The 23,079-nt window shown below is 36.5% G+C and overlaps 2 protein-coding genes across 3 annotated transcripts; both read right to left on the reverse strand.

Annotated features, from left to right (window-relative positions):
• Nucleotides 1–314: 314 nt before the first annotated feature.
• On the reverse strand, nucleotides 315–3,024 carry LOC141834031 (pectinesterase-like). The gene is made up of 2 exons (XM_074721492.1): nucleotides 2,037–3,024; nucleotides 315–1,015 (listed from the first exon to the last, which is right to left on the reverse strand). Exons 1-2 carry the CDS (start codon nucleotides 3,022–3,024, stop codon nucleotides 315–317), a joined length of 1,689 nt encoding a protein of 562 aa, XP_074577593.1.
• A 5,763-nt stretch (nucleotides 3,025–8,787) lies between these two features.
• LOC141833274 (ATP-dependent 6-phosphofructokinase 5, chloroplastic-like) lies at nucleotides 8,788–22,669 on the reverse strand. Of its 2 annotated transcripts, XM_074720675.1 has the most exons (14): nucleotides 22,571–22,669; nucleotides 17,856–18,215; nucleotides 17,263–17,344; nucleotides 16,910–16,983; nucleotides 16,519–16,630; nucleotides 13,741–13,836; nucleotides 13,562–13,663; nucleotides 13,366–13,440; nucleotides 13,042–13,182; nucleotides 12,832–12,948; nucleotides 12,656–12,760; nucleotides 12,070–12,150; nucleotides 11,248–11,376; nucleotides 8,788–9,234 (listed from the first exon to the last, which is right to left on the reverse strand). In XM_074720675.1, the coding sequence occupies exons 2-14, from the start codon at nucleotides 18,161–18,163 to the stop codon at nucleotides 9,067–9,069; spliced, it is 1,590 nt and encodes a 529-aa protein (XP_074576776.1). In that variant the 5' UTR covers nucleotides 18,164–18,215; nucleotides 22,571–22,669; the 3' UTR covers nucleotides 8,788–9,066. The 2 variants fall into 2 exon arrangements, with proteins under 2 accessions (XP_074576776.1, XP_074576777.1); XM_074720676.1 differs by lacking the exons at nucleotides 8,788–9,234; nucleotides 11,248–11,376 and adding an exon at nucleotides 11,616–11,774.
• Between the last annotated feature and the right edge of the window lie 410 nt (nucleotides 22,670–23,079).

The following is a 23,079-nucleotide window of genomic DNA, read 5'->3' on the forward strand; positions in this document are numbered from 1 at the left end:
TTGGTGCGAGGCCCGGAGTTGGTTGGCGTGCGGGAGGAATGTGATACAGCAAGGATAAGAAGACAGCCAGGTTCTCTGTGCTTACAAGGACTTTTGATATTTCTTTTGTCAGCTCTCATGAAAGGAGACAACTGCACTTGATGCAATCCTCGCTCTCGATATAGCTTTGACTAGTTTTCCAAATCCACACAAAACCACAATCGATCATTCAATATAATAATCATATAATAATACCATATTTAATTGATCGTAGTGTGCAGGGTGACATCTGACATGAACGAGTTTACATGCTTGCATGCAGCATATGATAATTATTAATTCGTGCTCAATCCCAGGGAGAAGGGGAAGCCCGTGGCCTGCAGCCAGTCGGCGCCAGCGATAAAGTTCCCCGGAGTGAACTCCTCCGCCTCGCTGGCGCTGCTGATCATTCTGTGCCCCTTCCACTTTACGCGGCCGCCGGTGACGGCGCCGGGGCCGGTGTTCCGGAACTCCCCGTAGTATAACGTGTCGAGCGCGAAGGGCCCGTCCCACTCGTGCCAACCCTCCGCCTCGATGACGTCGCTGATCTCCGACTCCAGCACGACAGTCCTGGCGTACATCTTCCAGGGGCGGCCGAGGTAGGTCTTGAAGGAGGCGGCGACGGGGGCGAGGTCGGGCGCGGCGGTAATGCGGGAACGGTGGATGACGATTCCGGTGGGCTCGTTGGGGTCCTCGCGCCCGGAGGCTGTGATCATGTTCTTCTGGCCAGGGCCTGGGCGGCCAGCTTGGATGTCGCAGTCCTGCAAGACGGCGGCTGCGCTGCCGAAGATGAAGTCGATGGTGCCCTGGACGAGGCAGCTGCGGAAGAACTGGCGGAGTGAGTGAACGTAGAGCGTGTCCTGATGGCCGACGATGTCACAGTCGTAGAAGGCGGAGAGGTCCGCGCCGACGCGGAGCGCCACCGCCTGGTGCTTGGCCGGGCCGGCCGTGTTCTCGATACGCAATCCACGGGCCAAGAAGCCCTCCCCCACCACAGCTGCGCAAAACAAAATTACGTTTTTATAATTTTTAACAATTTCAACTTTACCCTTTAAATAGTAGCGAAATGTGAAGCTCCGGGGGTTCCTTGAAATTTGACAGGCATCTTTTTAAATATTTCCTAACATCAGGGTCCGATTTAACTATTTGTTGATGCGAAATGTCTGACAACCCATCAGCCTACAAAGTGCGCTGCGAATCAAGTCACGTGAAGTGCCTACTCTAATAAGATAAAGGAAACAAACGATTCGTCCTTGATCGTGTTCAAATATTTGGCAAATGAACTGACCTCTCTGTTTATACGCAGACAAGATCATTCTCACATCTGCGAACCCTAAATTCCACAAGTTTCCTCCAGCAATTATATTTTTATATATATTTAAATTTTGTTAGGTCTATTTGGGTGAGAAATGCTACGATCTGCGCGATGAAAATTTCGTGATTCGTACGCGACACTCGTGATCCACCGTTGCTGTCACCGCCCTGACCGTCCAAATATGAATGTTCCGCCTGCGACTCACCGTCGACCTCTCCCTCCGGCGCGATCGACGTGCAGTCGCTCGTCGGCGCTCCGTCCGGCGTCGGATTTTGATTGGATAGTGATCGGAATCCTACGAATTTCGATCGGAAACAGCGAAATCATGCGCGCCCCCGTTGTCGACCGCGATCTGGCCGGATTCCGGCCAAATCGTGGCCAAAGACCGACCGAGGAAGGACCGCCGTGCAACGGCAGCCCATCCTCTGCCACGTTTGGCAATCGATAGTGGCTCTACAATTTCCAATCAAATTCGTCGGATTCCGATCACTATCCGGCGGAAATCCGACGCCGGTTGAGCGCCGGCGAGTGGCGCGTCGATCGCTCCTAAGCCGGCGCTGGCGGTGACCGGATGGCATGGCAAGGATGGCGACAACGGTGGTGGATCGGAACGGCGCTCACAGGGTCGCGCAGCACCAGCGTTCAGGAGATCATTTTTATAGAAATTAAATCACCGGAGCGAAGTGAATTAGCAGCGACTCACCTAACGTGGCCGACCGGAAAGTGGTGCTGCCGTCCTTCACGTTACGGTTTCCGGTTATCACCGTCGTCTTCCTCCCATCACCGACGAACATCAAATTCTTCTTCTTCTTCGGTACCTCCACATTCTCCTCGTACGCCCCGGCTTGGATTCTTATCACGTGCCGCTTCTTGCTTTTCGACGGCGCCGCCTCTACAGCCTCCTGCACCGTTCTATAGTCTCCGCTTCCGTCCCCTGCCACCACCGCGTCCGCCGCTACTTCCTCTGACTCCAAACGCCGCCTGTCGGCGTTTCTCATCCATTCCGGCCACACCTCCCTGTCGTTCCGCCCCATCGTCCTCCGCCTCCAGCCTCCGCCGTTGACGGAGAGGTTCTTGATCATCCCGAGCGCGTTGCTACACATGTGCGTCACGTGGGTGAGCTCGACGACCAGGCTCTGGCGGAGATGGCGGTCGTTCTGGCTGTGGGAGAAGCCGTCGAGGCAGGACTCCTGGTTCGTCATGGCGGCGGACACCAGGATCTCCGGGTCGACCAAGAGGGAGTCCGGTATATGGGAGGAGGAGGCGGCGGAAGGGGCTGCGGCGGCTGCGAGGCAGCGGAGGTGGGTGGTGGCCAGTCGGAGCTCGTCGAGCGAGTCGTCGAACATGTCGAGGCAGTCGGCAAGCGCAGTGCGCTCGCGAGTGGTGAGGTTGGGTCTGGTGGATAAGCTATGGATGTGGAGAACGGAGCGGTGGACAGCGGAGTAGGTGAGGTTGAGGGAGGCGAGGATGACGTCGGTGTGGGAGGAGATGGAGGCGAGGAGTGAAGGGGAGGAGGAGATGGCGGAGCGGCAGACGGCGGGGTAGCGGGTGCCGGCGCAGGAATTGTGGAGGATGGCGTGTGCGGCGACGGTGGTGGTGGGGGAGGAGCATTTGGCGGCGATGACGGAGATTAAGGCAGCGACGATGAGGAGGGAAAAGCAACCATCGGTGACCTTCCAGTGAGCCGCCATGTTTTAGTGAAATTGTCAGTCTTTCACTTCTCTTATAAAAGAAAACTATACAGTGCCACTATAATATTAATATTTATGTAAAACAAATTTAAAATATTTAGTGACATTGTCAGTGTTTTACTTCTCTTTGAAATTAGAGTCTAGGGGTGAATAATTTGGATCGTTTTTAAGAATACTTGTTAGAAATTTGAATCAAAATTAAAGTCACATACATAATATTTTTATTTTATTTGGTATCCACTTTCATTAATCTAACTATCCATTTTTATTCAACCTTCTCTTTCTCGAATAACAATTGAAAATGAATAAGCTTCTTACAACCTTATTTTTATAAAAATAAATACAAATATAAATAAAATTGAAAATAGCTTTACAATAAAATCTTCTTTGGATATTTTTTTATTATTTGAAATAGTCTCTTGTTAATTCAGAAATGAACTAGCACTTTGTCTAATCTTCAAGAATTGACCCCTTCTATTTATCTCGAAATCCTATTTTAAAGATTATATTTCAGATTAATTTATATCAACCAATTGATTGGCCTTACTCATCAATTGATTACCACGTTAGATCCGATCGATTAAACCTATAGAACAGCTATATACTTGACCAATAGATTGGAAGCTTCTAGTTGAACTGGACAATTAATTCTGAAGTTTTTTGTTCGACGGTCATAGTCGAGCAATCGATTGTGCCAATCGATTGTTTGACGCTAATCAATTGATAGCCAATCCTAAACCTTAAATTTTAAGTTTAGGGTTTACTAATTGATTGGTGAACTCATGCAACAAACTCAAAATTCCTGATTTAGAGTTTGTCAATCGATTGCTACGTCGCACCAATCGATTAATGACCAGAATTTTAGCCTTGTCAAGGCTAAAATCGCATTTTGCCTGCTATCTGGTTAACTTCAACCTATCAAGACTTTCTTTACTTTACATCCGATCATCCGTGACTTGGGATTTTTTGTTGCCTAATATCCGATCATAGTGTCTGATCAATTTTGATCCACTTAGACTTTCCATTTCATATCAAGTGTTAAGTCTTTCATGACCCATTTGGATTTCTACGATCATCAAGTGTCCAATCAACCATGATCCATTTGAAATTTCTATCTCATACCAAGTGTTTGATCCTATGTAATTTACTTGGACTTTCCCAATTACTAAGTGTTTAGTTAATCGTAACCCACTTAGATTTCTCTTGCTAACTCTTTGTTAGATTTTTGGTCACCAAGTGTCCAGTCAATCATGATTCACTTAGACTTTCCTCTTTGTGTCACGTATCCGATTTTCATGACTCACTTGAACTTTTGGACGGTCAAGTATTCAATCAACTTTGATCTATTTAACTCTTATTCATTGTCAAATATTCGGTCAAGTTTGATCTACTTGACATCTAACTAATATATTGATCAAATATCAAAATTTATGTTCGAATCAAATTGTATTTGATCAACATTGACATAAGATCGATTGTACCAACACAAACTTCTAAATTTATTTTTATGATTTCTCACTATTAATTATATTTTTTTTTATGTGTATAGGCAACCATATATATTGAACTATATATAATTATTTGGGTAATAATATAGAATAATTTTATTCTTACCTAAAACATATCATTCCTAGTATTAAGATTTGACAATTATTTATTATCACTGTCAAATGTCACAGGTACAATACACATATCGTCCAATATATTTTATTTTCTAGTATAATTTTGATAAATTATAAGAATTATAATTTATCTGAATCTTCATTTGAGCCATTAAAGGATATGATCAGAGTCAATTAAATTAAACTCTAATAAATTAATCAATTCACCTGCCGTCTTCTGCCTCATACCACTTGGAAAAGGAATGTAGTTGAGTTAGTGAGATAATATTAATTGAGCTTTAGAATCTTCCACAACTTGAAATAGTAGATATGTAGTTGAGTTAGTGAGATAATATTAATTGAAGTAATTAGTGATTGATGAATGAGTTAGTGGTTAGCAGATGCAAAGTTAATGGGGGTATAACTGAGGAAGTAATGGTTTATTTAAGTATGTAATTAGCCTATAAATAGGTTATGTTTTATCAATGATGTAGTGAAGTTTTTGTTTATCCCCTTTGTTTATTCTTGACCTTCTATTATTATATATAATTTTTCTTAACAATGGTATCGGAGAGTACTATGAGTTTTCAACCTAGAAGGTCCGATACCATTGTTAATCAATTGCAAACTCTATTGATTCTTGTCCTGAGTTTGCAATTATAATCAATAGAGTCTCTCAACCTCTCATTTTCATTTTTTAAAGGAGAGTACTATGAGTTTTCAATATCAAAATGAAGATTCTATTCCGATCTCCAGAACTTTAGAATTTGATAGAGAGAGGCTTTGACAATGATTATCAGTCAAATGCATCATTCATCTATGTGAAATATTACAAAAAGAATTTCAAAGCTCTTCCAAGGTAAAAACAGTGAAACTCCATACTCTCAAAAGTGAGTTTAAGACCTTACTAATGAAAGATGATGAAACATTGCAAGATTTTTTTAATCTAAAGTAATTTCACTTATCGGTCAAATGAGGTCTTATGGAGAAAATATAACCGATGCAATTATTATTTTCAAAGTTTTACGAAATTTGACGCTAAAATATAATTATATAGTAATTGCAATTGAGGAAATTAAAGATCTCTCTCTTTTCTCCTCTAATAAATTAATGAGTTCTTTGAAAGCTCATAAAGCAAGGCGAAGCAGATTAGTTGAGAAGAATGAAGAAAAAGATATTTCAAGCTTCTTAAGTGAAGGGGGAGATAGGGAAAAAAAAGTAAGACTCTACTGATAGAGGATGTGGAAGAAGAGGTTTTCATAGTAGAGGATGTAATAGAGATAGAGGAAAAGGTCATCCTGATGAACAAGAGAGGCAATTCACTAGGAATAAAAAATAAAATAAAAATTCCATTTAATGTTATGGTTGCAAAAAATTTAGGCATATAAAGGCAAATTGCAAAGATGATTCACAAGCAAATTATATGAAAGAAATAAAGAAGAGATGAAAGCAAATTATTTATGGTTTGCTCCCATTTTAACGAAATTCAAAATGATGTTTGATTTTTGGATAGTGGATGTTCGAACTACATAACTGATAATAAGTCATTGTTTAAAGAGCTTAATGAGTCACAAAAGATACAAATTAGACTTTGAGATAATAAACAAATTCAAGTTAAAGATAAAGGCACTATTATTATGGAGACTTCACAATCAATGAATGTTGTGAATATGTATGGAGGAAGGCTCTTTCACATACCTAAACAAGCAGGGGTGCAAATCTAGAACTCGAATTCTACTAACCCCAAGTTAAAAAAGGAGTGTCTATTTCATAATTTGTTAAATGATGGATGCTCTTTTAATTTTGCTTGATAATTTTCAGTGTCATTTATTGAAGGATTTGATTGTCTCTTAAAAATAAGGTTATCAATGCTAGCCTGCATGTGTTATTATTTTTAGAAAATGACTCTATATGTTTAATTAAAAAAGGTAGGTTCGTCACTTCAATGATCTCTCTAGAGTCGGCCTCACGAATATAAAGGAAAGTAAATTCAGGCACACAGGTTGAAGGCGCATGATGAGGTGAATGACAAATCATGAATTTTGAAGATTTGATCCCTAACTGTTATACCAAAACTATCATGGGCTCATCGTCTGCATTACCCCTGAGGGCAAAATCTATATGTTTAATGTATCTAGTGATAATAGATAATTATGTGGTTTTCTCTCGTATTGTTGATCTAGTTAATTATAAGTAATATAATCATAATAAATATTTGATAGTAAAAGTTGGATGTTATAACTTCGATGTACGATTAAACAAGTATATAGATTTCATGGCGTGACTGAACACATAATAGAAAAGCAGAGGAAGCTGTAGATGTCAAGGTGTTTTTTGTTGGTATTTATGGACTCACGTACCTATCTTCTTGTTGGCATGCAAAGTCCATTGTAGATTTCTTGCCTAGAAGGAATCATATTCCTGGTCGAGTATGGTACAACATGACCATGATTTGTGAATCAGAAAGATACAAATTGACTAATTTTCTAATAATATATATATGTTGATTATATGTATGAATAAATATATAAAAATTGAATTAGTACTACTGGAATAACAAATCTATTAATTGACCTATATTATATCACTATCTTTTGTATGTTTATCCAAAGTTGCCCATAAACTATTAATGACGTTTATAATTTTTCTGATGTACATTCAGTAATATGTTTGACAATATAAAAGGAATTATAAAATTAGCTTAGAAATTTCATACTATCTTTGTTAGACATGTCCACAAGCAAGCTTACCCCTTCCTCTCTCCTCTCAACTGATGACAATTCATAGGGAAAATCCACCATTAGAGATGAAAGAGAGGAAGTCTCTCTTTAGAGTTGTAAACCTTAACCCTGAGACAAAAGAGTTAATTAATATCTTAGGCTTCATATATATATGATCACACTTTATGTAATATTTTAGATTCAACTTATATAAAATTTGTGGATTTCCTGTATCATTTATCAATGCTGCAAGGGTTGTGTTTGTGATCATAGCAAGAAACAGAGACGAGGAGGTCCAGCTGCTCTTCTGTTTGACCTCTATACAGGTAAAAAACTAGATGGCGAAAACAGGAAAGAAACAACAAATGCAAGTTTAAAATTCCAGCTACATGATGCTTTCCCTCCAACCTGCAACATGATCCTATGGCAGTTCCTTCACCTCGGTGTTCCTGTTATGGATCGGATCCGATCCACCTCGGACTCTTCTCTTGCTCATTTGGTCGTCGGTGTAGGTTGAAACAGCAGAGTTAGTTCTCTTCTTGGTGTCCAACTCGCCATCCTCCCTGGATACATGGAGCTTTCTGAACAATATTTTGCTGTCTAAACTCAAGTTGAGGGCATTATGATCTTCTTTTCCAATTCCGCGCGCCACCGATAAATCGAATGCTAAAAGAGTAGCACAGAGGAAGACAATGAAGCCACAAGATCTGAAGGCCATTGCTTAGGAAAAACGAAGGGCTTCAGCAATATGGTCTTTCTCATTACTTGTCCATTCTGCCTCTGCAGATATATGCTTAGTTCTCTATGTTGTGGTCTAAAGCACAAAAGCTGATGAGCTGCTTAGGAACCCAAAGCTCTGGGATTCACTTCAATCATTAGAAGGTTCTGACAGGAATCTATAAAGAAATTTAGGAAACAGAGGTATGAATCAACAGATCAACAGGTGAAGAAGAAGATAATAAAGGAAACATACTGACGAACAAAACCATTTCTTTACAGATTTTTTTTTAATGAAAATTGTATCTTGGAAGGAAAGAAACGTTCTTATTCCTTTCATTCGCTTCAAGCATAATACCATTCAAAGTGTTAAAGCAAGCATTGAAATGTGATCTGTAATTCACACATTGAATTTCACTTCTTTTGTGGCAAAACTTCTCATCCACGATAGCCCTCCTTTGTTTAAAGGGCAAAAGAGAATGGAATTGGGTGATATCTTGTTCACTTTCAAGAAAAAGGAAAGTTGGGGTATCACGAAGAAAGATGCTGGAATGTTCATGGCCCGACAAAACCACTGTTAATTCGAATTGAGGCAAACAGGATTTGCTTTAACCAAAGCAAAAAGGGTACAGGAAAACTAGAACTAGGTGTGGTTCATTCATTATGGATATGATCGCTCATTACAACAATACAACTCAGCCAAAATTCATGGTAACTGCTTCCTATAAAGAAAATTTGAAATTTAATAGAAAGGAAATTGTAGTTACAATGAATTCATCAGGCCTTTATAATTACATCAACCCTCTCTATAGATCTTTAGGAACTCGACTAAGTTTGTTTTCTTCCATTCTTATTAACACAAAATCAATAATTTACATGATCAATTGAGATGATTATGTTGAGTCTTCAATCTTCTAACCGCATGGCGGTTAACTCTGGTGTCTGTAAGAAGAAAAATAAGGTCTGGAGGCATCTAAATAAGCTGATGATACTCCCAGTCACTTTCACTGGAAATCAGGTTGGCCGGTCGATGTCAGGCATCGATGCCACATTCTGCTGTTGGGATTAACACTCTTAGGAAATCTTATTACTTCTGGAATGGGAAGGTAGACATGATGTGTGTTGCATACGCCGGTTGTGATGCCACTGAATCCAGCAAAAGCTCCATGAACCTAAAAACAAGTTATTAAGATAAGCAAATCAGACATCAGACACATTTAAGCAAAAGCATGCAATTATATGGACCACCAACAGTACAAGGTGATGAATAAGACATAATAAGTTAATTCGCTCAAGGTGATAGAATAAGATTGACTTAGCAGCACTTAAAAATAACCAAAAATGAACATTACAGATTAAATTATTAACTCTCATGTCCACAAATATCCTATGTTACCATTTTTAAATTAATTCAAATGATGGATGTGGATATATGCTTAAAGATAGTACTCATAATAAATTAGAGGTTCAAAAAGTGCAATAAGCACCCTATTGTATTATTTTTCTTAGCAGCACTTAAAAATAACCAAAAATGATTACATGACCAATTTACAGATTAAATTATTAACTCTAATGTCCACAAATATCCTATGTTACTCAAAATCAAGTACAAATGTCTGACATGGATGTAGATTGACATGACTGATGGTCTTAAAAAGCCTCTGCTTGAGTTGCATATGCACCCTATTAGCATACGTGGATTGCATGTGCAGTATAAGACTTTATTTGGTTCATTTCAACCAAATTTAATGAACGAAATTGACTTAAAATTCCAAGTTATCTTATGTGAGAGCTTGTAAGTGTTAACTTATACACGTATTTTGCAAGTAATAAACGCTTATATATATTTGTCATTTTTTATTAATATAAATATTTTTGACACTTAATAATGACGGATCAACTAAATACCACTTTTATAAATTTTTTATTGTTTCAAAAAAAAATTGCATGGGATCAATAGGGGCATTGCGTATTCACCCGTAGTGCTAATGATCTGAGTGTTTGTATGCAACAAAAGTATGGAACAGTGAAACGTATCCAAATATCAAAGAGTATAACCATTAACTTTAATACTCCATGGTGTTTGGTATCAAAATTTTTACATCAAATACAAAAAAAAAAAAAAAATCTAACAAGCACTAAGACAAATATGACTTTGATATTGCACTCTAAAAAGAGTTAGAACTTCATTTATTTTTGAGAAGGAAGAAAATATCAAGATGTAGATTGATAAAATGATAATATTTTAATGTAGATTGATAAAATGATAATATTTTGCAAGATTGACATGGCATGATATGAATTGTCGCTCTTAGGCATAAACCTCTCCTTAGGTGATAGAAAAACGGGAATTATATCATAGAAGAGAATATGCTATTATATCTAGTTGAAAGGATAAGACTACTATCTTGATTGGATAAACTATTATACTCATATATACATAAGACACCTAACATAATGGCTAATGATTGACTTATGTAGGACAAAATTATTAGTTCTAACAAAATTATTAAACGTGTGGAGAAGTAGATGAAAGAAAGTTTCAACATAATCTCTATATGAAAAGAGAGTACTATCATACAAGTGAAAAGGTAGATTTTAGGTATATGATACCAAATAATTTGTACATATAGATTACTATGGTTGTACATGCGTATGGATTAGCAACAAGCTAGTATTGTGTTTCTTTAGCAGAGAGATATATATTCATTTATAGGGTTAGGGTTCAATATATTTTTATGTTATGTCCAATTCAGGTAGCTTTGCACATATATTGATAAAGATAAGGTGAAAAAATTTTCAACCATGTTTTTACTGAAATAACTTCAAGGTCCACCTTAATCCTATATGGAAAACTTTGCAATAAAAAAGAAATATTTTTTAGTTGTAGGCCAAAATTAGCATCCATAGAAGCTTGTGAAATAATAGAGCTAAGCTTGAAACTTTATTTAGTCCTAAACTAGATTTAGTAGTCATTCATTGTTCGTAAAAGCAGACAAACATAACTTTGAGAATGGAAGAGACAAGCTTAATGACTAACAATAACTTACATCATGCAATCATGCTTGCAATGCTTGTCTTGCTTTGAAATTACATAAACTGTGATATTCTTTAAAATATGCATTCGGATAAGATGTACCATATATTTAAATATTGATATGAGAGCTTTATAAAGTGTTACTTACAGCGTTTTGGCCTAGCAGAGTGCATAGGATAGCATCAGATGCATTAGCACGGCATGCACGAACCATATATGTTGGATCTATGTACTTAATATCTGCTGGAAGATCTATATTCTTGAAATGCATTTTTATCTGAAAAAATCATATATGTGTAATAGGGTAATTAGTATGGGATAGGTAAGTAAGCACTAAAATAATAATACATCTTGCAATTTCAATATCCCAATGAAAAATTTAGATATGGAACTAACAAGAGTTGATGGTATAATTAATAGAAATACATAGTGCAAACAGAGAACATGACACACTATCACATACTATAAGAGAATTTCTAAAACAATGGGTCGTTCCTTTTCATAGAAGGAAAGTCTTATATAATAAAGAGAGATTGACAATAAGGAAATGAAAAGACACAACTCAAGGTAGAACTATATTAAAAACAAAACCACACAACATTTCTTATTTTTTGCCAAAATGTTTGATGAGCAACAATGTGACAGTGCTTTTCCTTCTATAAAAGGAGGAGAAACCTGGAGAAGAAGAAATTTCTTGGGTCATCTGGAATGACTATAATAGAAGATCAAATTGAATATACCTAGTAGATAGATAATAACATGGAGAATAAAAAGTGCTAGATTCCACCACTGCTTCAATCATAGGCATAGTTTAGTTAACTAATATGCTATTAATTAATTTCAGAAATTCAAATTATTATATGCACTCAGAGTATACTTATGAACGATGATCCTAAATCACGAACAAGATTGAATCATATACTAGTGAGATTAGTTTGAACAAAAAATATAATGTAAATAAGATATGAACCTGTTGTTGCATGTAAACTCCAATATCTCTGAGCATTGCATTTCCTGATGCATCTGTTGCATTTGATTTGCCTAAAAATTCCTGGAGCAAAAAGTTAAGTACTAGTAAATCATACAGAATAAGTTTATAATTTTTGTTTATCATCAATATTTAGAAAAATTTTGGGCAATTATCAATTTAATCATTTTGTGATATGCTTGGGTCATATTAATTTCAAGGTGATCCCCCAGAACATTCAATTATCTACATGGCTTATTCAAACAACTAGAAACACAAAATGCAGACAATTATTCTCAAAGCAATCATAGGTTGTAGCCACACTTTTTCCGATGGCTTAACTAGGATACCATTTTTGACATCATCACTTGCTGCACATACAATATAAAATTGAGAGTTTCTTAATTATATCAGTATCAAGAAGGACAGGTGAATTTGTTAGTTACTCGAAACGTGCATATTAATGTACCTTCTCAAAAACCTAAAGAACAACTAAGAGATCTGTATGGAATATTGAAAGTTACTACTTAGCAGTGTTTATCTTGACGAAAACACATGAAATGATAAGTAATTGGTGGAATGATCTTACTTGCCCTGCTCCTTCAGCGACGCAAATTACAGCACTTCCATTTGTCCTGATTAAATGCTCGAGGTGTTGTAGTACTCCATTGGGTCCCTCGAGTTTAAAAGGTACCTTCATGCAAACACGATCCTTCAAGAACTTGATGAAGAAATTAGTAAGACATATTAAATGAATGTGTGTACCTCAGGGATTAAGCAAATATCTGTTTGACCGCTGGAAAGTGATGCATGCATGGCTATGAACCCGCAGCTTCTTCCCATCAGTTTTACTAGCCCAATGCCATGGTATGCGCTGTGAGCCTAAACATTACAATGAAAACAGCAACAAAATTACAAAAGATAATTTCTTGCTAAAGGTGTCATGAGAAAATAGACAACACACAAGTTACTGACCTCAATGTATGCAGAGTTAATTGCTCTTTGAGCTTCTTCTACAGCAGTATCGAAACCAAATGTCTTGTCCATAAGCTGAATGTCATTATCAATGGTTTTGGGAACACCAATTATTGCCACTTTCATTTTTCTCTTGCGGCACTAGTCAAAGAGCAGCAAATCAAACGTACAGCCAATAAACAAAAAAAAATTGTGAACTAGAAAATTCTGAGAAATGCTTGCCACATTGCCCATAGGATTGCAGAGAAGATAACTACCATATCATAATTTGTTACCTATAAACATTACATGCAATTAGATCTCTTGAAGGAAGCAGCCAAATACCTCATTATGTATTGCATATGCCCCTGCATGTGTTCCATTTCCGCCCAGTACAAAAACCATATCAATTGCCTTAGCCTAAAGTGATCAGTTGCCACAAATAATTTTAACCGATATTTATAAAAGAAAAAAATAAAGACAAAAAACCATCTATTGTGCAACATGTTAGCTAAGTAATAGAGTAATTAACAAATTATACCTTGATGCTATCTACAATGGCGCTTACACTAGGCCCTCCACGAGATACTCCTAGCAGACTTCCACCAGCAAGATTAATGTTTTGAACCACTTGATGGGAAAGCTGCGAAAAGCACTTTATTGAGACTTAGCTAATAAAGCAAGTATAGTTATTTCAGAAGTCAGGAAAGGTGTTCCTACTGGTAATTCTCTTAAACTCCGATCACAAAATCCACGAAATCCATACTGGATTCCAACAATGTTTTTGACCCCATATTTTTCAAGGGTGAGCACTATCTGCAAGCAAAAAAATTTGGAGTTGCCTCAATTGCAGTTATGAAATGCATGAGAGCTAGTTTGCATCTACAGCCATCAATAGCAAGATAACAGAACAGTGGCAGGTGCAAAAGGTTAAGTATGTTATGCTTCTTGATAAAATCAGAAAAATCTTTGTTTCAAATAGAAGAGTACTGTGTTTCATAATAATAGCAAAGATTCGGACTACCAAAGGTATCTCTTGAGATACGGAATCTGCAAGGCTAAAGATAAACTATTCTATTATCACACACAAATATCTTTAACACACATAATAACCAAAATATACATGCAGTATCTCATTCAGCCATCCGAGTATCTCAAGATCAAGAATCTATTAGTTTAGTTCAAATGACAATCAACTGGTTGCAAACATGGTGCAGCAAACTCAAGTATTTTTCAAGCTCTTGAATTTGAATTCTGATAAGAAAGGCTGTGTAGAGTGGTGTTAATCTATTAGTTCTAAGTTCGTCGTACAAAAAATCAAAAGGCAAACAAATTAAGGGACAGACATACAATGATGTTACTTCCAAGGAACAAAAACCTTGGATGATGAATGGGAAAATGAGGAGATTGACAAAACAAATAGGCTTGGTGTACTTGACAATAAGATGAAGATAGCATATCACTTACTCAAAAGGTATTGAATGAAAGAGATAAAGAAACTAAGCAATGATTTGGAATTAAAGAGAAGGCAATGGATCAACTGAACAAGAGGAAGTGAAAAGTAGCAACGATCAGCCCATTGATAATCTTGATTGTCATTGTTTTGATACATGATGTATGCTTATTAGATTGGTTAGATTGGACTTAATTGGATGTTTTATTTAATAACTTAGAATTATTTAAAATTTAACACTTAATTTTTAATAGACATGTCTCATGTGGGTTATAATATTTTTTGAGCAATAAAGCTACTAAATTATATAATATATGATCTGCTATTTTGATGTTAGTTATGTAGATAGTTTTAATAGACTGAAAAAAATACAAAAGTATACAGAAAGGAACGGAAATAAATACATGAAAAATTGTAACTCATATTTCTCATATAGAATTTTAGATCCTACTACTGACCCTTCCCTGTTGCACGGTAGGATCTTGGTCCTAACTAGCTTGCTTACAGCATACACATCATACATCGAATAGAGGAGGAATAGAAGAACAACCTAGAATTTGAGACTTCTCTAACTCTTGACGTAGGTCAGATTGTACAGAGAAGATAGTAAATAGCCTATTAAATAGATCCTACAAGTCTCGAACATCTAAACTATTCTAAAATCAATAGGGAGAACATGAAATTGATCTATGTGAGTGGTCATTTCAGTGTCACCTTGATGTAACTGGTACAGAGTACGAACTACCAATCATGTCATAAGCTCCAGAGATGTCTATTATTATGAGGAGCCCTCGTCTAAGTCTTGTAGTAAGAATAGCAACAAAGATAGTTATAAGGATGAGATCAATAGACTGCAATAGACAAGTCCGGAGAAAGTAACTGAGCATCAATCTGCTCCCCTAGATGACTTAGAAATCTTGATAACTATGCTTATAGAAGTCGCTTGTTCAGAGGGAGATATCTACATTGTACTGTCCAGGTATATATTGGATATCCTCGAGGACATAACATGAGACTAGACTACTAGATATTCATGAATCCTAACGTTAAATTAGTACCAAGACAGGAGACCAGTAACTAACTACGCAGATTTATAAGACAAGTAGAAAAACTAAAGTATTTCACAGTCATTGGATTTGACATCTCATTTCTTGTTAGTGTAATCAATCATTTACACTAGTCAGCTTCTCCTACCAATAGGCAATCCATATCTAGTTATTGTGTTCTATTAAGAGGTAATCTTACCTCTTAGAAAAGCAAAAAAGAAAACAATTATAACAAGATCAAATGTAGAGACAAGGTAGAGCCATGGCTTTAGCAACATACAAACTCATTTAAGTAAAGCATCTATAACCAGGCTAGGATATACTCCCACAAAGCCAACAAAACTTTATTGTGGTAATCTACTTTGCACATATCGTTGAACCTCATATTTCATGATAAGAAGACAAAAAAAAATATAGAGATTGATTGTCACTTCTTTAGAGAGAGTGCAATGATTTATCAATTCTATTGATCGGTTAACAAATTTACTAACCAAGATATTACGGAGACCTAGTGGTGAATACATTGTACCAAGATGAGTTTCTCGTATATATTTAAGTCAGTTTGAGGGGAGTATTGAGGACCCATATTTAAATATATAATCCATGGTGGTGTGATTTTAATTATATGATTCAAACTCTCGATATAAAGATAGTAGGAGGCCTCCCAGAGTTGTCGGCGTTAGAATAATTCCCCTGCATGTCACTTCACAATTTGGTATATGGCATTTTACTATTTCAATCTTCAAGAGTAGGATAAATTTTCATTTAAAAATTTTCCACCACATCCATTTGGACTAACTTTTCGATATATGATTTCTCTTTCTTCTTTTTTCTCTTAGATGTTCTATGCCCACAAAATCCCTAGCAGGACAATCAAACAAATTGCAATGGAAACCAAAAGAAAAACATTAGAAATAGAAGGTACCTAAAAGTCAATTATGATATTGAGCATATGCAGAATCTACCAACATAGGAACTAGAACGAGTAAGATGACATACCTGTCTAATGACATCATTAAGACCTGGACAAAGTCCTCCACAAGTGACAATTGCAGCTTTTACCTCTACAGGTTCATAATATATCTCTTTCCTAGGTCCAGCTCGATGCACCCTAAATTAAAATAAGAAGTTAAAAAAGGGAGCATATGAAGAAAACCACCAAGACATTACAGGATTTGACTTAATTGTGAATTTCCCTTTTTAAGTCTCTACGTCTAGTAGAAATATCAATTTCAATTCCCTGTGCAAGTAGTGGAATACTATTGCACACAGAATCAATATAGTGTGGAGATAAGCATATAAATAGACTATTTCACAATGCGCTATCAGAGAAGACATCAATTATTCAAGGTAGTACAAATATATATATATATATCATCTGAGACAATACCATTGCTCCACCCAGCTGCAATCAGGATCAATGCACTCAGCGCCTGCAGAGCTTGGTGAAGCAAACTTTAGAACCTAAAATATAAAAGCATAGACAAAGTTTTAAAAAAATGTCATTTTATAGGAATAAATACTTCTGGCTTACTTTCAATTATAAGAAAGTTAATGAAGCAGAAAACTACTCGCCCTTTTAGCAATGATTTTGTTTTTAAATTGATGAGCATAATTTTACAAAATATTTTCTTATGAAGTAGTGAAGTTACTTTGGTCAGGAAAGGAAACGTTAGATGGAGGAAAAAACATGAAACACAAGTTATAGGAATGTAAAGTATCTAGAACTGCTAGTAGTAAAACCTTCAAAAGCGCTCTATCATCGTCATGCACATACCCGTCACCCTTATCCTTCAATTCACCATTACCCTCGTCTAGAGGACCTCTGTCAAATTAAAAGAAATCAATTTATATGAAAATCTGCAGTAGAAGGTCACAAAGTAAGTATCAATTGAACAGTTTAACATGCTCATTCCCATCATCAGTTTGACTTATTTTATGTCAACCAATCCTTAGTAAAGATGAGAGTTATTGTCTTTCTTCAGTTATTTATTTACTTTTACTTGTCAGGGAGAAAAAATAATTTCTCAACCTAAAATTTTCCTCAAAAATTGGAAAAAAAATTATTGACCCCTAAAACTGGTGAAGTTGGAAATTTTTGGTTGCAGTTTAACCTTGCACACGGTCAGCAACCCAAATTTGAACATGTTAATTATATTTTAGTTCTGAACTTTAAGAAGAAAAAGATGACAATGAAAGGGATCCGTCCATATTTTAAGATACATATCGTGCAGAAATAGTCTTTCCATTGTAGACGTCTGTGCTTGATATGATCCAGTTAACAGCAAGTAGAAAAAATTGAAATATGATGATGTTGGAGATTATGACAAAAGTACCTGCTCTTGGGGGTGAACGTAGTCGGTCTTGGCTTCAAATCCAAAATATCATTCAAATGTGGCAAACTGAATTGTTTAGAAAAATCCTCTTGTATCCGTTGTTTCCAATTTGGATCTTTAAAATCAATTTCAGGTTTGGTTAAGATAGCACTGACATCCTTCACGCAGGATGCATGTTTCAGTGTTCCTTCGAATCTCCTACTTTTTAAATGATTAAATTTGAACGATGGCAGTTGCAATTTGGAATGTTTGCTCTGCCTTTTTAAAGCAACCAAAGCAATGTTACTGTGTGATGAAACGCTAGTCATACTGCGTCAGAAGTAGCTGAGCAACTTCAAGGATTCAAGTTGAGAAATAAATCTGCAAGACAAAGTTCAAAAAGGAAAATCAGCATGAAGCTTAACTACAAAATAACATGCCATGAGTCTTGCAAAAGTCCAAGCAGAAGACCAATCCAAACCTGAATGAAAGGCACTTAGGCAGGAAAACCCCTTCAGTCTTGATTTTTAAGCATTCTTAAGAAACCTTCACTAAGCAATTTGGAAATAAAGTGTGAAGTCTCATCTTTCTTTCTTATTTTGTACTCCCTTTAACATGTAGTTTGGCGTGTCCTCTAAAGCCTAACATTGCTAGAGGTGAGGGACTAGATTTGATATCATGTATTATTCTGATTCTCAATCCAATTCAGCCCATAATGTTGACCCACTTAAGTAGGAGATCCTTGATATTTAAACATGCTTAAGAGTTTATTTAGCAATGTGAGACAAAAGGATAGTTCCATCCTCTCCTCACTTCTTGCTCACCTTAAGATGTATTTTAACAAGCCTCAACTATTTGTGATCCAATATCAATCACTAATAAATCCAAAAAATTTAAATCATTTTTATTAAAATCAAATAGAATTTTATTTGATTCCCCCTGTTCATCATTGCTTCAACTCTAATTGATTACTTATCTAACTAGAAAATATATTGTCTTTGAACATGTCCATGCCATCATCACCTTCTCTTATGTTTTCATTGAATCTATTGGAGATACACATATTAGTCCCATATATTAGTATTTATTTCGTATTTTCTAGTAACTTATGCAACCATGTCAGCACTTTCATCTTTGATACGTTCTGTAACAATACATTGACAAATAAAGAATATTCCTTTGAACTGTAATCATGTAAAATAAGTTATCTTTGGATAAAAGAGCATGTAACTTATAACTTGAAATATCAAACTAAAACATGCGTGGTGGAAAACAAATTTTGCATTATAGCTAATAAAAGTTTCTCCTACACTTTGTACTATGTTTTAATAGAGAAATAACTCCTACACATTTTGCATTATATCCAAAGATAACTCCTTTGGGGGGTTATCATGGGTTTTACTCTGCATGGCATTTAGAAAGATGTTATTCCGTAGAAGTTATTCAGCATTTTCAAGTCACAACTCTCATTCTCTATCTCTAGATCAAATATAGTCTAAACCACTGGCTTGTGGACACAAAAAGAAATATCAAATGGAGAAAGGACACTCAACGCTTGGATAAGAATATAATTGTTGTCCAGGGGACTCAATCCCTGAGCGTCTACATAAGTGAGATGAATTGCACATCCATGAAATATCTTGAAAACAAAAATAAGAAGCTTCTGGACAATATCCATATTTGAAATGCATATATATGGCATAGTATCAAACTAATAGACATATATATGGCATAATATCAAACTAATAGAACTCCGTCCATGACGAATTAAATCCATCATGGTCCGTCCCAAGCCCTGATAAAGGAGGAGGGTTACGTTAGATTGTCAGTCAACGTCAATCTAAGAAAAATATTCAATGAATAGATCCATTAAACTATTATGCTAATGTTAGATTGTTCCTCTGAAGGAGCGTGTTGCAGGGTCCGATTGTAAAATCTCGGCAAGGATCGCTACATCTTCAGAACTCTAGTGTAGTGATAAATATGCAAGAGTTCGCGTTGCATGATCTGACTATAATGTATCAGCAAGAACCGCTACATCTCCATAAGAACTTTAGTATACTATTAAATAGATAAAAATTCTTTCACCATAGGTTGGATAAGAATAAATATTATAGTAAACTTAATAGTCTACGATTTGGATTATAGAACATAGAAACTCTCACTGGTAAAACAATAGAGGTAGTAGATACGATAATTAGTAGAAGAATTAGTATTTTGTATGTACAAGAGATAAAATGGATAAGCGAGAAAACAAAGATGATAGAGAACTCGGGTTTAAGTTATAGTACATAAGAAAGAGTAAAACAAGAAATGGAGTGCATGTTGTTATAGATAGTTCATTAAGGATGAAGTTGTAGGAGTAGTTAAAAAGGGGATAAAATTATAACTCTCAAGATAGTAGTGGAGAAAAAAATTATGAACATGATTAGCACATATGCACCTCAAACAGAATTAGATGAAGATACCAAATTAAAATTTTAGGACAACCTAAATGAAGTGTTATAAAATATTCCACCAAATGAAATGATTTTAATAGAAGACGATCTAAATGGGCATGTCGGAGTGACAAATGAAAAATATGAGAGGGTACATAGGGATTATGGATTTGGAACAAGAATAAAAAAGGAAAAATGTAGGATGAACATTAATATAATGATGGTGATGTAAGAACTAGTTCATGTTATTTTCCTTATTCTATGAAGTGTTTACACTTGTTTCATGTATTTTGTGTCTTGAACGTATTTGATGTAATATTTTTGTGAGCACATATGCATGATTATGAGGGGTAGATTACTGTGTAGGGAGATCTTAGAATTGTATGACCGGAGTGCCTTGTGATAGAAGGTGAACCTTTAACCGGACTTTCCGAAGTGATCTTTATATGGTGGTAAACTCCCTTAGGGAATAGCTAACGGCTATTGATGATTATGAAGGGATCCTTAATTGGGTACTCAGTGACAGAGAGTAGGATACCAGTAGTATTGCTGGAGTGCCCGGTGATAGCGGGAGAGCTATAAAACCAGACTTTCTAGGTATCGTCCCGAATTAGTAATCGTAGCGTTAGAATATCATGATTTAATTCCGATAAAGCCTAACGGGGTCGAGTTGGTATCTTGATTAGAATCCCCACAAGGTGGTAAATATTGAGAGTAAGGGAACAAACATGAATTAGGGATGTCACCTAGCCTTGATGTGAAATCGAAATCCTAGACTTATCCATCTCATCCATAAATCCCCAAGCCAATCTCTCTCTACCACATTCAAAATCCTCAACCATTTTGCTCCCCTCAGAGTCTAGAATACTAACCTTGTGACATCACTATAGCTATCAACAATCCCTGTGGATTCGATACTTTTTATTACTTGACGACGGTCGTATACTTGCGGCAGCTATCAGAACTCACTAGACACATTTTAGATACAGTACTGTGGTGCATATTGTTTGGAGATGATATTGTTTTGGTAGATGAGATACGTGAAGGAGTAAGTGCTAAACTAGAATCTTGGTGGGAAAAACTAGAAGTAAAAAGCTGTAGGTTTAGTAGAGTAAAGACAGAATATATAAAATTTAAATTTAACAATATTAGACGTAGTGAGACAATTGTTAAAATAGAAGATGACGAGTTATCTGGAACTGAGAGCTTTAAGTATTTAGGATTATTTTTGAAATACGATGGAGGGATTAAGAGAAATGTCTTACATATAATACAAATAGGATGGTTGAAATGGAGGAGAGTATCAGGTATTTTATATGATCGAAAAATACCTCTAAAACTTAAAGGGAAGTTCTAAAAAACGACGGTTAGACTTGCTATGTTATATAACGTTGAATATTGGGTTATGACTTGAACACATGAGCAAAAGATGAAAGTTATAAAGATGAGGATATTAAATGGATGTGTGAGCATACGAGGATGGACAAAATAAGAAATGAGAGCATTAAAGAGAAAGTTGAAGTTGTATTTATTAAAGAAAAACTCTGAAAGACATGTTTAAGATGATATGGACATTTACTTAAATGACTAATAAATGCTCCAATTAGGCGATGTGAAACTATAACAAATATACACATGAAACGAGGAAGAGGAAAACCAAAAAAGACTTGGTTAGTAATAGTAAAGTAAGATAAAACTTATTTAAGTATAGATGATGATATAGTAGGGGATAGAGTCCAATGATATAGAAAGATCCATATAATCGACCCCATCTAGTGGGATAAAACTTGGTTGTTGTTGTTATCAAACTCACAACAAATCAGAAATTTGTTTCATTGGTGGTTTATGCCCCTGTTTCACCAATATTTGCCAGTTATTTAGCGTAGTAATACGATAATAACAATAAAACGTGTTCTTTCCCCCAGGAAATAATAACAAAGCATCAGTTCGTTATTTATAGCAACTAATTTCTTAACTCATTTTATCAACTAGCAGAAACTAACTAACAGATATTGGCAACCCCCAACTACTGTGCACGCAAATGAGTTAAACCTTCAGCGGCCGCTTCAATAGCAGAGAAAACCTACCATCCACCCACCTGTAAAAGCTCCAAACTTGTTTTTGGGCTCAAATCAACCTCAAATTGAAATATCAAATCAAGCCCCGATCGGGGGATGATTGGAGCACAATAACTCCACCTTAAACCCGATGAAATCTCTCAATCTTCCAACGGATACGGAGAAACAAAAAAAAAAAATCAATAAACAGGAGAAGCAAACAATCGCAAAGAGGTATCACCTGACTGCAATCGAATCCCTTGCTCGTAACGATGTCGACTTGGAATTCTGCTTCAATCCTTACGCCGCCGCCCAAATTCCAAGAGACCGTGTCGTTCTTATTGCTAGTTGTTTTAAACGGAGGAGGGAAGAGGAACTCGCCTGCTTTTATTGACGAGAGATCAAGCGGATCTCGACACCCGTCGGTGCAGATCTGTACAAGGGATGATCTACCAATGAAACTAAAGGAACACCATCCAGCCGTGCATATCTCTCATTCTCATCTCAACCGTTCGTTTGATTCTAGCGAATCATTTAATGTGAGCGGTTGACGCAAACGAAAGCTACGGGATGCGCGATTCGCGTGACTAGTGGTCTTGTACCTGATCCGGCACTTGGGAGTGGAGGCTTTCTCAATGCGCTTTCCACCCCGCTTGGTTTCCCGTCAGACGGCGGAAGCAGCGTAAGCGACCAAACGACGGATTAATGAAACTGTTTACCGTCCCGGGCATAATCGTGACCCGCTCAAAC

The sequence above is a fragment of the Curcuma longa genome, chromosome 8, assembly GCF_044706935.1.
Source record: "Curcuma longa cultivar G26 ecotype Majalengka, Jawa Barat chromosome 8, ITB_CL_G26_1.1, whole genome shotgun sequence".
Taxonomy (NCBI): domain Eukaryota; kingdom Viridiplantae; phylum Streptophyta; class Magnoliopsida; order Zingiberales; family Zingiberaceae; genus Curcuma; species Curcuma longa.

Bases quoted from the DNA above. Each gene is read 5' to 3' on its own strand.
- LOC141834031 (XM_074721492.1), bottom strand. From the start codon at position 3,024: ATGGCGGCTCACTGGAAGGTCACCGATGGTTGCTTTTCCCTCCTCATC. The intron at 1,016-2,036 runs GTGAGTCGCTGC...TGTTTTGCGCAG, and splicing joins TTTCCGGTCGGCCACGTTAG to CTGTGGTGGGGGAGGGCTTC.
- LOC141833274 (XM_074720675.1), bottom strand. From the start codon at position 18,163: ATGACTAGCGTTTCATCACACAGTAACATTGCTTTGGTTGCTTTAAAA. The intron at 16,631-16,909 runs GTATTGTCTCAG...ATTTTAATTTAG, and splicing joins TGCAGCTGGGTGGAGCAATG to GGTGCATCGAGCTGGACCTA. The intron at 13,837-16,518 runs GTATGTCATCTT...TTTTGCTTGCAG, and splicing joins TTAATGATGTCATTAGACAG to ATAGTGCTCACCCTTGAAAA.